Source organism: Helianthus annuus, chromosome 13, assembly GCF_002127325.2.
Source record: "Helianthus annuus cultivar XRQ/B chromosome 13, HanXRQr2.0-SUNRISE, whole genome shotgun sequence".
NCBI lineage: Eukaryota > Viridiplantae > Streptophyta > Magnoliopsida > Asterales > Asteraceae > Helianthus > Helianthus annuus.
In genome coordinates, this window is record NC_035445.2 from 117,984,431 (window position 1) to 117,999,544 (window position 15,114).

General features: G+C 43.4%; 1 protein-coding gene across 1 annotated transcript; it reads right to left on the reverse strand.

Moving 5' to 3' along the window:
* Positions 1 to 3,164: 3,164 nt before the first annotated feature.
* LOC110901550 (proline-rich extensin-like protein EPR1) lies at positions 3,165 to 14,836 on the reverse strand. The gene is made up of 4 exons (XM_022148370.1): positions 14,716 to 14,836; positions 4,548 to 4,647; positions 3,563 to 4,454; positions 3,165 to 3,497 (listed from the first exon to the last, which is right to left on the reverse strand). Exons 1-4 carry the CDS (start codon positions 14,834 to 14,836, stop codon positions 3,165 to 3,167), a joined length of 1,446 nt encoding a protein of 481 aa, XP_022004062.1.
* Positions 14,837 to 15,114: the final 278 nt, after the last annotated feature.

The window sequence follows — 15,114 nt, forward strand, 5'->3', positions numbered from 1 at the left end:
TCCCCAATCAAACTTTTTGTCTTTCTGCGTGAGGGAGGTCAAAGGTTGAGCGATTTTTGAGAAATCCTCAATGAACCTTCGACAGTAACCAGCCAAACCTAAGAACTGTCGAATCTCGGTTGGCGTCTTTGGAGTCTCCCAGTTCTTTATCGCTTCGATCTTTGTGGGATCCACATGGATTCCATTTCCATTAACCATGTGTCCAAGAAATTGGACTTCGCGTAACCAGAACTCGCACTTCGAGAACTTGGCATACAACTTCTCCTTTTTAAGTTGTTCCAAAATAGCTCTTAAATGCTGTTCGTGCTCATCCTTCGTCTTCGAGTAGATCAAAATATCATCGATGAACACAATCACGAACTTGTCGAGGTACGGCTTACAAACTCTGTTCATTAAATCCATAAAAACGGCTGGCGCGTTTGTCAATCTAAACGGCATAACCAGGAACTCGTAATGTCCATAACGAGTCCTAAAGGCTGTCTTTGGAATACTTTCCTCTTGAATTCTCAACTGATGATATCCTGATCGCAAATCGATCTTTGAGTAGAAACTTGAACCTTGCAACTGATCGAATAGGTCATCAATTCTCGGCAGAGGATATCTATTCTTGATTGTCAACTTGTTCAGTTCCCGGTAGTCGATACACATGCGAAAACTACCATCTTTCTTCTTGACAAACAACACTGGAGCTCCCCAAGGTGAGAAGCTTGGCCTGATAAATCCTTTGTCTAACAGCTCCTGGAGTTGCGTTGACAACTCCTGCATTTCCGAAGGCGCAATTCGATAGGGTGCCTTAGCCACAGGCGCGACACCTGGAACTAAGTCAATGTGAAACTCGACTTGTCTTTGAGGCGGTAATCCTGGCAAGTCTTCTGGAAAGACTTCAGGATATTCTTTTACGACTGGAATGTCTTCGATCTTTGGCTCAGCGGCTTCTTTATCCACAATGTGTGCCAAGAAGGCAACACATCCCTTCTGTAAACACTTTCTAGCTTTCAGACAGCTAATGATTCTCAAAGGCGTATCACGCTTTTCTCCATGAACTATGATCGTCTCTCCATCTGCCATTGGGATGCGGATGGTCTTCTCGTGGCAAACAATCTCGGCTTTGTTGCTCGATAACCTATCCATTCCTACCACCACGTCGAAGCTTCCCAACTTGACTGGCAGTAGATCTAGTGTAAACTCGTGTCCTCCCAGTTCTATTACGCATCCTCGAACGACTTCATTCGCTTCAACTAGCTTTCCATTAGCCAGTTCAATTAAGTACGGAATGTCTAACTTACTAGCAGTTAACCAAGCATAATCTTAAATTCTAACGATACAAGGCTATAGTCGGTACCAGTATCAAACAGAACAGATGCAAAGCGTTGGTTTATAGGGAACGTACCAGTGAAAACGGTTGGATCCTGGCGCGCTTCCCTTGCTCCAATGTTGAATACCCTCCCACGAGCTTGATTCAGTCTTGGGCATTCCCTCTTAAAGTGCCCAACTTCCCCACAATTGAAACATCCCGATCCCCGACCATTACCATTTCCATTTCCACCTTGAGTGTTGTTTTGTTTGCGATTTCCACTCCTAGCTTGGTTCGCAAAATTTCCACGGTTTCCATTTCCGCCATTTCCTCCCTGTTGGCGGTTTCCATTACCATTCCCATAGCCTCGATTACCACCATGTCCAGCACCAATTCCGGCCCAACATGTATCCTTCAAGTGGCCGTTCTTCCCACATGACTCGTATTTCCTCAATCTGCACTGGCCAGAATGATGGCGCTGGCACGTATCACACTTGGGCAGAGTGCCCATGTAACCCTTCCCTTTGTTTTCGACACCGGTTGTGGCTCTGGCCAGTGTGCTCGACTCACCCTTCTTGCTCACACTTCTGGTACCTTGGTTGAAGTTGGAAAATTTCCGTTTGTTTTCACCAGACGACTCCACGTGAGTCTCCTTCTTCTTCGGTTCAGAAATGGAAAACTTGTTCAATCTAATGGCTTCCTCAGTAAGTGCCACGCTGAGATCAATGGCTTCAGTAATCGTTGTAGGCTTGGACATGGTTACCATGCTCATGATCTGGGGTGCCAATCCCCAGATGAAGCGCTCAACGCGTTTAAATTCGGGCGTGACCATGTATGGCACTACATGGGATAAATCATGAAACCTCTGAACATATTCTGCAATTTTAGGACCTTCCATTTTTAGGTGCCAGAACTCAGTTTCTAGCTTCTGTATTTCAGCTCGCGAACAGTATTTCTTCCTCATGAGCTCTTTCAGCTCAACCCAGGTTAGTGCATATGCCGCTGCTTCTCCCAAAGTTTGCACTTGTAGATTCCACCACGATAGGGCACAATCAAGAAACAGCCCTGAGATGTATGTAACTTGTTGCTCAGGAGTACACTTGCTCATCCTTAGGACAGAATCTGTCTTTTCTGCCCACCTGACGAATGCAACAGCACCTCCAGTGCCGTCGAAATTTATGGGCTTACAGTCGAGGAATTGCTTGTAGGTGCACCCTGCACATACGCTAGAATTTACAAATGGTATTAGCGGATGTGCTAGAAATATCCAAATGTATCGTAATATATCTCAAGCGACTTAACATTACCATTGGGTGGATTGTTATTCCCGTTGTTGTTTGAGATATTCCTGCTTGTCTCTGCTTGGGAGGCCGCATACTGAGCTATAGCCGCGGCAATTATCCCCTGGAGTTCCACTTCAGTAGTAGGCATGTGTGCGTCGCGTCGTGGAGACATCTTCTAAAAGATGATCATGTTGGTCAGGTCATAGTAAGTATAGTAAATATGCATATATAGTAACATTCATCAACCACATAACATCTCATGTTATAATATAAAACAAATAATTCAACAAAGCATGTAGTGAGAACGTTGCCATTGGGCTTTCATTAATCATGACCACCATATTGTTTTTACACGTTTTACAGCACATCACATATCAAAATAAGATCATGGGGTTACATCACCCCCAAAAATACAATCAGTCTACACAAATCATGTACAAAAGTGTGGTCTTCCAAAAAGTCTTCGCAAGCTGGCCCAATCGCGACTTTCTCACCAAAATGATCTACCTGCATCAAACCAAAAATATCCATGCCGATGGCGGAGGAGAAGGAGGAAGATGAGAGAAAAGCAACCGGCGCATGTGCACCTAATCCTCCTCTAAGGCATCAATGACACGCAACAAATAGGCAATCTGCTGCTCAGATGTAAGGAAACAAACATCCGAATCAGGGGGAAACGAAAGGGGAGTGTGTGGTGCGGCAAAAGGAGTCTGATAGTGGCATGGAGGGAGTAGAGCTCTCTCTAACTCCTGAATGCGATGACTCAATGCGTCATGCTGTAGCTGTAGAGAGATGAGTATGTCCTCTATCGTGTACCCCACATGATAAGGGTGGTACGGGTCTGACAACGGCATAACATCGGGCGAAGCCCACAGAAACGGCTCGCCCTTAGGTACGAATGATGGTGCAGTATGAGGGAACTGAGACATGAACGGAACTGATGACGATACAGGTGGAGCAAAAACAGGCGGCTGCCTCGATGAACCCTCCCCAGGACAGGTGGCGGAATGTCCTGGAGGAATGTGATGGGGAGATCAGTGCGATGGACGTCAGAGGTGTGTGGATGGAACAATGGAATCTCAGTAGGTGTGGAAACAGGTGCTACAGGAGAAGTGACAGGTAGCACAAACGGTGGGTAGTCATCATCCTCGATCCACCCGTTACGGGTGTCAGCATAATGTGGATCAATGTGAGAGGCAAACGATGCATGGTCAGCATGCACAGGGGCTGAAACAGGTACTACCGGTGCAATAACGGGTGCATCAATAACGGGAACAACAGAAACCGGTGGTAACTCGATGGGAGCAACAATGACAGGTGGTGCTATGTCTGGTATATCGACATGAGCAGGCTCAGGTAAAGGGTCTGGCAAACGTGCAACAGCTGGGGCCTCAATAGGGTCATAAGAAACGACCGGCTCCAGACCAACAGGAGCAGGCTCATCCGGTAAAAACTCGACCTCCGGATCTGGGTCAACGTCGTGGGGCGCAACAGACATCGCCATTTCTGAGTCGGAATCAGAGGCATAGTGCTGTATGCCCTGGGTGTGCAGTGAAGCGGACGCTACAGACTCGAAAGAGTAAGGACTGAACAGATCAAAAGGAGCCTCCTCAATGGGAGCCTCGACTGGAACAACAGAATCAGCAATGGGCACGTCAGCAAGAATCTCAGCCAAGGGAACAACAGGGTCGACAACAGGATCATCAACAAAAGGGACATCGGCATCCATGAGGGCCACACCATCCTGGTCACCCTCCGGGGGACCCTCTAGGAACAGATCAATGTCATCAACAGCGAACTCATCATGAGGAAGATCCTCGAGAGGAACTACGGCAAGCGGTAGAGGAGCAGGGACCTGAAGAAGAGGTAGGTCCCCACTGAAAGGGCCATCAACAATAAGAATATCATCTCCAAAATCAGGAAGAGCAAACGGCTAGAAGTCATCCTCATCCGTGCTAGTAGTGTCTGACGTGTAGACCTCACTCTCTGACAGAATCTCATTGTCCGACACAATCGCTATAGGATCCAAAGTATCCGATACTCCAGTATCTGAAGATGATGGCATGGTGTCTGTAACACAACCACACATATGCACATATATCAACATGAAATCAAATAAACACGTAAGTCACAATAATGCAAGCAAGTAATCCTCATAGTCTTCCCAGACTACCCCTCCCAGCCTCTCAGACTGAACTCCCTAGCCTCTCAGACTAACTCCCTGGTCTCTAAGACCAACCTCCCAGTCTCTAAGACTAAACCTCCCCAATCTCTAAGATTGAACCCCTCAGTCTCTAAGACTGAACCTCCCTCAGTCTTTAAGACTGAACCTTCCCAGCCTCTAAGGCTAAACTCCCTCAGTCTCTAAGACTGAAATATAATTTTTAAAAAGTGTATTTGTGCCTTTTTGTTTGTAAAAATGTTTTGTACCCTGGATCTGGACGTTTAGTGTATGCAATGTAAAAATGTTTTCATGAGAGCCCTAGTGATCATAGTTTAGACTTGAGAATGAATCCTAGTTCGCTATGATCGAGGCTCAGATACCACGCTGTCACACCCTGGATTTTGCGGAAGCGTGGGTTAAGTTTAGTGTGACTTCTTAATACCATAGCAACAATCATAACAATGCTATATGAAAATAAAACACATGATGATCATCCATTCATTAAATTTAAAGTTACCACAACATCATTGTTTAAAATGTAGACACATAAAACAAGTTACAACCATGATATGATTAAAGCGTGTTCACATGACAGAACAAAAGACTTAAATAAAAACGTGGTTTAAAGACATGTAACCCGTCCAAGTAAGGGTTACACCTCCTAAAGTGGATGACATCGTTATTCACTACGCAGCTTGACACAATTGCACACTTCGCCAGATCCATTAATTTCCTGAAATACATGTAGTTTGAAAAATCAACAAAAGTTGAGCGAGTTCATGTAAAAGTGAGTATGTATAAACCTTCAAAGTATGAATAAAAGTCCCTGGTATGTAGCAATAAGGAAAACGAGATCACCAATGGGTTGCAAAGCCACTGGTATGTGTGAAAAGGTGCAGGAAGACTCAAACCTAGCAAATTTGTTACCGGGCTTCGGCTGTAAGACACAGTCACCTCTATGGGCCATCCCGGCCTCATGGGTGTGGGCTCGCTACACCCAAATAGATCTATCACTCATGTCCCTCGGTCCTAACAACGAGGATTGATGGCCTTAAGTGTTGTACCCACCCTTCACATGATCTAGTAGTAATAACCCTCCCTAAGCTAACTATACCATGTAAATAAATGTCTGTAATAATTGTGACATGTATTTCACCCCCGAAGTATAAAACTGAAAACAGTTAAAGAGAAAAGGGGGGCATGAACTCACAGAAGTGCGTCTCCTGAATAGAATCGTCAATCCAAACTCGATCTGCTACGCGACGACCTACACGTACTAATGTCTATTAGACGAACGTGTCGTGCCTTGGCTTAAGGTTGAATGTTCTGAGTCGCGTTACTTTGACATTATCCCAAGTTTGTGACTACTTGTTAAAATAATAATAATAATTATTTTAACTTAAAATTTGTTTTTAGGAAGAATAGTTAGGCAACTATTTCGTATCCACACTTCTCAAGTATTTTATATGTGTATTTCCTTCCCAAGGATGGGGGTATTTATACATGTACACTTGTAATTCCGAAAAATATATTTTAAGTCCCACTTAGAAAAAATATTTAAATTATTTGTCTAAAAATAACATATTCCCAAAATATATGTATTTTTCCCAAAAATATTATATTCTACTTCATAAATTTTCCAAAATAATATTTTACCAAAAATGTACGTGTAAGAGTATTTTCTGAAATATCACACAAGTTACGTTTTAGCGTTTCGTATTGCAATAATAGTTGCGTAACTTAAATATTTATTTCATGAGAGTTTTGGTATTATTTTGGACTCGTAATTTCATGGTATACATAAGTTATATTATTTTACCCTAAAAATAATATAACTAGTTCACAAAATAAACAAATAATCACATAAGAGTTTTAGTATGAAATATATATTTATCAAATTTTATTTACGAAAATCAACCTCCGGCACTTAGTATTTTTGTAATAAAAATCATGGCGAAGTTTATTTTGAAAACAAGGTTAAAAATATAATTGTAAACACTTGCTAGAAAAATATTTTCTAAGTGTTGGATTTTTAGGAAAATTTCGCCAGAGTTTCCTTTGTAAATGGAGGTGTCCATGCTTACTAGCATATCATTTTCTTTTCAAAAATTCATTCAAACAACTCTCAATCAACAATATACAACTTCTACTTACCAAAGTTGCCAAAAACAAGCATAAACTATAAACTCATGAACTTGAAAATTTATAAAAATGTGTAGTAACTTGCTAGCATACTTAGTAAGTCTTGTTACCTTTTAAAATGTGATTAGTTCTTTAAAAACTTTATTTTTAAAGAGTTTAAGTGTTTACAACTTCCAACCATATTTTCTAAAAATATTTCTTTGTAAAATTTTCTTATTACACAAGTGTTTCTACACTTGTTTATCCACCAAAAATGAGGTTAGTTTATGTAAGATCCAAGTTTTAACGAAACTCATATTTTTTCACTTGGTTCTTTCGAAAAACCACTCATAGGTCTTTAGATCTACAAGATTACAGCCTACTTTGATCTTTATTTTTCAATAAAACATTCATTCATTCAAGTTCATAGTTTATGTGTGGATGATTCCATCATCCTACAACATTCCTATTTTCTCATCTTGCTAGATCATGTTTTTAATCATGATCTAGCAAGACCATATGATGATCCATATCATTTCTACTAGCAAACAATAATCAACAAGCATCACAACACAAGAATATCATGATTTCTTAACCATTTCAACAATACTTCATCACTAAGTTAGTTTATGTTCAAGACTTTGTTTATGGTTTTTAGTGTTTCTTGAGATTTCATCATTCTTTAACTATTAACCATCAAAAACATGAAGTGGATGAAGATTTAAGAGACTTACCACTAGCTCAAGGCTAGGGGAGTTCAAGTGATGAAAAGTGGTGGTTAAAAGAAGAGAAGAGAGGTCCTTGAGCTTCCGAACACACCGAGCTTAGTTGTATGATCTCTAACACCTTTGGATCACTAGAGATTGCATGAAAGAGCTTGAATGATGGTGAAGGTGGTTGTGTGTGGTTTCGGCCGAACAAGCAAGAGGAGGATGAAGATGGATGGTGTTGTTGATTGTGAATGATGAAAATGGTGGTTATCTAGTGGGTTAAATAGAGATCTTTCAACATGCTTTTGTCCATTAGGTCTAATGTCCACATAAGTACATACAAATCAAATAAACTAATCAAAATAATCAAGGGTGGGTCTCCACCCTTGTAACCGGTTTTGAGGGGGGGGGGGTGCTTGGTTGGGTGGTAATGGTTAGTTACTAATTTAGTTAGAAATCAAGTGTTTAGTTAGTGCATTATGGTGTGTTATTAAATATATAGTGTGTTAGGGTGTTCGGGGACCCTAACTAGCTTAGAAAAATAAAAACAACGTGTTTAACAATATTTTTGTGTTTCGGGTAAAGTCCGGTTGTTCGGTTGGGTGTTATTTTCGTTAAAGTGCTTAACTAATCCGTAATGTGTCTTTTATAATACTTTTTATGTCACAATTAATTCCCGACACTTTGGAAAGTATACAGGACCATTTTGTCAAGTTTTTGCACATTACTAGCATAATTAAATGCTGAATTTTGTTGTTAAGTGCAGAATTCTACATTTAGAGTGTGTTTTAGGCACTTCCCGACACTATAACTATCACCTAGTGACGCAGTTTTATGGTCCTCACTTCCCTGCACTCCCTACTAGTGTAGTACCCTGTCTCTGGCTCATACTGGCCTCAAAAACATTGTCTGTCTAGGTGCTGGCATTGTCAGCATGTTTTCTGGGTTATCCGCTCACTGTGCTAACTGTGCTTTGTGCATCAAGTTCGCCACTAAAGTTTGTGTGAAATAAATGGAGTGACAATATGAAATGTGATGCATATGTATGTATGTAAAAGAAATCAGAAAGCAGTTTAATCACAGTTGTAATCAAGCACAGTCATTAAGCACACATTTAATATTAATTAATTGTACGGATACCTGTAATTGTGAGGGTTGTCACAGAATGGTAGTCCGATCGGACAACAACTCGTTCAACGATCAGACTTCAAATGTTGGTGAATAGTTTAAGTGTGGGACCCAAGGTGCAAGTCGTTCGGATTGGCCAGTCGTTCGGATTGGCTGTTCGATTGGACAACAGTCCGATCGGACGACACTCCGTCCTGGTCGACCTGTTCGTCTTACACTTGGTTGTTTTGATTGTTTGTAGTTTTTATCGAGGTGTTGTGACAACGTGCTAAACAACAGAAACCTCATCAATACTTGGTACTCCTGATCGGACAGGAATCGCCCAAATCTGATTAGTTAACTGTTCGAGGCGGTGTCTCATGTTTAACCCGAAATCGATGAACCTCGTGGATAGAATTCAGATCTTGGGTCACACAACCACAAGAATGAGTAGTAGGCCGGCACGAGTTCCGTTTCTATCGGTTTTGAAGGCATTGAGTGTAAAAGAGTTGAAAGAAAGTTAGAAAACCATCTTTCAATCCCTCTCTTTGTGAATATGTTTAGATCTATGTTTGTTTATGTGGAAATCGGTTAGATCTAAGTTGTTCTTGGTGGATTGAGGCCAAAACATGAAGTTCTTCAAGAACACATGATGACGTCATCCTAGAACACCTTGAAACTTGATGATTTCACGGTTAAAAGTTAAGATTCAAAAGGTAGAAAGGTGTAGGAGTGCGTGTAGAGCAAGGAAGTACAAGATTTAGGACGAGATCTTACTGGAATCGGGAGAAATCGGAGAAAAAGCAAGGTGAAGGCGCTGGTCGGACGTTAGTTGCCAAAAGTAGAAAGAATGATGGTGACAAGGGGTATTTATAGGGTTACCCAAAGTGGAAAGGGGGCTGGTCGATCGGTTGGCAAGCCGGTCGACTGGCTGGTCGATCGGTCAGCTGCCTAATCGATCAGTCAACTGTTTTGAAGAGTTCTGCCGTTTCGATTGCGATTGCGAGCGATGCGAATGCGATAGAGTTTCCTATTCAAATTACTTTTAATCCCAACTACTATATCTAACATACAATCATCCTAAATAACTTGCGTTTAGCGTTTGCGATTCGATTGCAATTGAGTTTCGATTGCGTTTCGATTGATTACCACACAACATAAATAAACATGCACAAGTAACACATAAGGCACACACACACGTATAACAGTAACCAAAATGCATATTTCGAGCTGCGAGCGCGATTGCGATAAGCGACGAAGCGATCAAACATGCGATAAAATAGCGATAAACATCGATTATTAATAGGTACTCCACATAATACAACCAACGTAAACGATAAAATAGACTAACTACAAGTCAAAGAAGTCAAAACAGAATTAGAGCAAGGAGTGACAGATCGCAATTGGCAATCTTTTCTTCCTTTGACTTCAATTTTGACTTTAACTTTGACTTCCGAAACACGGGGCGTTACAGCCTCCCCTTGTTTAGGGAATTTCATCCCGAAATTAGGATTCAGCCGTAACAAACAACTGCGGGTACTTCGCCTTCATGCCGCTTTCGAGTTCCCAAGTGAACTCTGCGCCTCATTTGCCTTCCCATCGGACTTTCACAATAGGAATGCGCGAGCGTCTGAGCTGCTTGGTTTGGCGATCCATGATTTCGACAGGCTTCTCCACGAAGTGTAGTGGTTCGTTTATTTGGAGGTGGTCGAGAGGTACAATTAAATCATGCTCAGCTAGGCACTTTCGGAGGTTTGACACATGGAAAGTCGGGTGGACATTACTAAGTTCCTCTGGTAGTTCGAGTCTGTAGGTGACTTTTCCGATCCTTTCCAGAATCTTAAAAGGTCCAACATATCGAGGCGCTAGTTTCCCTTTCTTGCCGAATCTGACCACACCCTTCCAAGGTGATACCTTTAGGAGTACGTAGTCGCCAACGTCAAATTCAAGGGGTTTGCATCGTCTATCGGCGTAACTTTTCTGTCGACTTCGAGCTTTCAACAAGTTTCTCGAATTTGGAGAACTTTGTCAATCGTTTCTTGCAATAGCTCAGGACCGGTTAATTGCGAGAGACCGATCTTGTGCCACGCAATAGGCGATCGACATCTTCTTCCGTATAAAGCCTCGAATGGTGCCATCTGAATGCTGGAATGATAATTGTTGTTATACGAGAATTCGACTAACGGCAGGTATGCATCCCAATTACCACCGAAATCTATGACACACGAACGGAGTATGTCTTCAAGAGTACGGATCGTTCTCTCAGTCTGACCGTCGGTTTGAGGGTGGAATGCGGTACTTAGATTAAGCGTAGTACCGAGAGCCGCTTGAAACGTTTCCCACAGTCACGAGGTAAACCGAGCATCACGGTCAGAGATGATGTCGCGAGGTGTCCCATGATTACAAATGATCTCGTTGGTGTGGATTTGGGCTAATCGTCCTACTTTGTAGTCTTCCCGTATTGGCAAAAAGTGGGCTGATTTGGTCAAACAGTCAACAACAACCCAAATGCTGTCGTGACCTGATGACGTGTGTGGAAGCTTTGTTATGAAGTCCATAGCTATACTCTCCCACTTCCACATAGGGATTGGGGGTTGTTCGAGTAAGCCAGAGGGTCTTTGGTGTTCAGCTTTGACCTTTGAGCAAGTCAGGCACTTCCCAACGTAGAGAGCAATATCCCTCTTCATACCTGGCCACCAGTACTTATAGCGAAGGTCCTGGTACATTTTATCGGCACCGGGATGAATAGAATAACGGGATTTGTGGGCTTCGTTCATCAAAATCTTTCACAAATCGGTCCGCTTAGGGATCCAAATTCGGTCCAGGAAATGGAAGATCCCATTCGATTTATTCACAAGTTGAGCTCCATCGTGGTAGATTCTTTCCTTCTGCAAGGTGCATTCACTAAAACAGGCATGCTGGGTTTCACGGATGAGGGTTTCGAGGTCGTATTGGGCTTGGACGTTACGAATGCTGAGCAGAGAGCTCCGTCTGCTGAGGGCGTCAGTAACGACATTTGCGTTGCCTAGGTGATAACGAATCTCACAGTCGTAATCGTTGAGAAGTTCTACCCATCGGCGTTGACGCATATTAAGTTCTTTTTTATCAAAGATATGTTGTAGGCTCATATGATCGGTGAAGATCGTACACTTGGTACCATACAGGTAGTGTCGCCAAATCTTTAATGCAAAAACAACTGCTCCTAGCTCGAGATCATGGGTTGTATAGTTCTTCTCGTGGATTTTGAGCTGACGAGATGCGTAAGCTATAACCTTGTCTCACTGCATAATAACACAACCAAGACCAAGGTTGGAAGCATCACAATAGACAATGAAGTCGTCGCTTCCGTCGGGCAGCGTGAGAACGGGAGCATTGCAAAGCATGTGCTTGAGGGTTTGGAAAGCAGACTCTTGTTCGGTTCCCCAAACAAAAGGCTTGTCTTTATGCGTAAGTGCGGTAAGCGGCACAACGATCTTTGAGAATCCTTCGATAAATCGTCAGTAATAGCCCGCTAATCCGAGAAAAGAACGGACTTCAGACGGGTTCTTAGGTGTAATCCAGCTCTTAACTGCTTCAATCTTCGCTGGATCGACATGGATACCTTGACTATTGACAATGTGACCCAGAAACTGAACCTCCTCCAGCCAAAATTCACACTTTGAGAATTTGGCATAGAGTCGATTCCCCTGGAGTTGTTCGAGAACCAAACATAGATGTTGCCGTGTTCGGCCTTCGACTTGGAATAGATCAAGACATCGTCGATGAACACGATGACGAAATGGTCGAGATATGGTTTACACACGCGATTCATCAGATCCATGAAAACCGCGGGCGCGTTGGTTAAACCAAAGGGCGTAACAACAAATTCATAATGGCCATATCGGGTGCGAAACGCGGTTTTGGGTATATCTTCCTCTTGAATGCGTAGTTGGTGATAGCCTGAGCGTAGATCGATCTTTGAGAAACACGTAGCACCTTGTAGCTGATCAAACAAATCGTCAATGCGAGGCAGGGGATAGCGGTTCTTGATGGTTAACTTATTTAATTCCCGATAGTCGATGCACATCTTGAATGATCCATCCTTCTTTTTAACGAAAAGGACTGGCGCGCCCCAAGGAGAGGTGCTCGGGCGAATGAAGCCTTTCTCAAGTAATTCCTGAAGCTGACTCGAAAGTTCACACATTTCAGACGGTGCGAGTTGGTAAGGAGCTTTGGAAACAGGGTTGGCTCCAGGAATGAGGTCGATACGAAAGTCGATATCACGACTTGGCGGTAAACCTGGAAGGTCTTCGGGGAACACATTTGAAAGTTCGCACACCACGGGGACGTCAGTTACATTCAGATTACCTTTCTTTTCCTTCTCCACTACTACAATGTTGGCTAAGAAAGCTCTGTATTCCTTGCAGAGATACTTGCTAGCTTGGACACACGACATGAGCTTGAGACCTTTCGAAGCAGTTTCACCATATACACACAATAAATCACCATTCGCGAGCGAGAATCGAATCATCTTATCGAAGCACACAACTTCAGCATGGTTTTCACGAAGAAAGTCCATGCCTACTATGATGTTAAAACTTCCGAGTTGCATCGGAATAAGGTCGATTGAGAAGATGTGATTGTTGAGCTCGAGAGTACAATCACGAAGAACAGAATCAACGGTAACAGTTCTTCCGGTGGCGACTTCAACATCGAACGTTGAGCAGAGATGGGAGCGCTTACGACTAAGAAGCTTCTCGAATTCAAACGATACAAAGCAGTTATCGGCTCCAGTATCAAACAAACATGAAGCATAAATACCATTCACAAGGAACGTACCATTGACCACGTTGTTGTCAGTCTGGGCTTGGCGCACATTGATGTTGAAAGTTCTAGCGCGTGCGGCTTGTTGCTGCTGCTGCTGGGGCCCTTGTTTCACAACCCTGTTCGGGCACATGTTCGCAAAGTGGTTGGGATCACCACATGCGAAGCAGACTCGGGCGTTGATCGCGGGTGCCTGAGCCGCTTGTTGGCCTTGTGGGGCTGGGAGCAGAGCTTGATGAGCAGTGGCTTGAGCTGGTGCTTGACGGGGACCAGTACGGCAGTTAGCAGTAAAGTGGTCTTACATATTGCAGTGGGCGCAGAAACGACAGGCGAGACCCACCGGGTGATGATAGGAGCATGTTGGACAAGCAGGGTGGGGGCCTGTGTATGCATGCTTTGCAGGCGGTGCATAGGTAACTGGTGCTGGTCGGTGATGAGACTGCTGCTGAGCCGGTACGGCTTGTAGTGGAGCAGCAGTGGTAGTGACAGCACAGTTCTTGTTGTTGGAGCTGTTGTTGTTGTTCTTCTTCCTACGGCGTGAAGACTTTGACGATTGAGCGGCGGCGGTTTCAGCGGTTGGTGCGGTGGTAGCTTGATGCAGAGACTTTGAAGGCTTATCCCAAAAACCAACTTTTACTCGCTTGTCATTGATTTCGGCGGCAAGCAAGTAAGTTTCTTCAATCGTTGCTGTTTTCGCAGCATGCACAAAATCCGCAACACAGTCGGGTAGGGCTCGGATGTATTTCTTGATTGCCTTGTCGGGCATCTTCACTTAATCGGGACAGATGATGTTGAGCTGCTTAAAGCGAGTAGTCAGGGCAGCGTTGTCACCTTCCTTCTGCTTAATATTCCAGAATTCGTCCTCCCGCTTTTAGCGTTCATGGGGACGGCAGAATTCATCCATCATGATGGCTTTCAACTCTTCCCAAGTCAGCTCATAAGCTGCATCATTCCCGCGTTTGTTTCTCTCGGCCGTCCACCAGTCTAATGTGCGGGAATGGAAGACGCCGGTAGTGTTTAGGGTACGGAGATTTGCAGGACATCCGCTCTGGCGCAGAGTGACTTCGATGGAATCGAACCATTGAAACATAGCCGTTGGGCCATCTTCTCCAGTGAATTCCTTTGGACCGCAAGCCTTGAACTGCTTGAAGCTGAAAGCAGTCTTGGGAGTAGCTTTAGGAACGTCAGTTCTGGATTCCTCAGACGATTTGCTAACATTTTCGTAAATCTCACTCACGATCTGAGGCACAACCTTTGCCACTTGTTTGGCGAGGATGCCAGCAAGGCGTTTGTCCTTATGATCTTGATGAGAGAGTCGTGGGTGTTGGAGTCCAGATGATGGTCCAGTCGACATTGTCTGGAACAGACACCATCATAGGTCTCAGACACGTTGTAAATCAAAGTTCTTCAAGAACACATGATGACGTCATCCTAGAACACTTTGAATCTTGATGATTTCACGGTTAAAAGTTAAGATTCAAAAGATAGAAAGGTGTAGGAGTGCGTGTAGAGCAAGGAAGTATATGATTTAGGACGAGATCTTACCGGAATCGAGAGAAATCGGAGAAAAAGCAAGGTGAAGGCGCTGGTCAGACGTTAGTTGCCAAAAGTAGAAAGAATGATGGTGACAAG

What these genes read in the sequence shown, in the direction of transcription:
- LOC110901550 (XM_022148370.1), bottom strand. Translation starts at nt 14,836, where the DNA reads ATGTCGACTGGACCATCATCTGGACTCCAACACCCACGACTCTCTCAT. An exon ending in GGTTGTGCCTCAGATCGTGA is followed by an intron (nt 4,648 to 14,715) that starts GTGAGATTTACG and finishes GTTGTGTTACAG; the next exon opens with ACACCATGCCATCATCTTCA. An exon ending in CGCCACCTGTCCTGGGGAGG is followed by an intron (nt 3,498 to 3,562) that starts GTTCATCGAGGC and finishes TTCATGTCTCAG; the next exon opens with TTCCCTCATACTGCACCATC.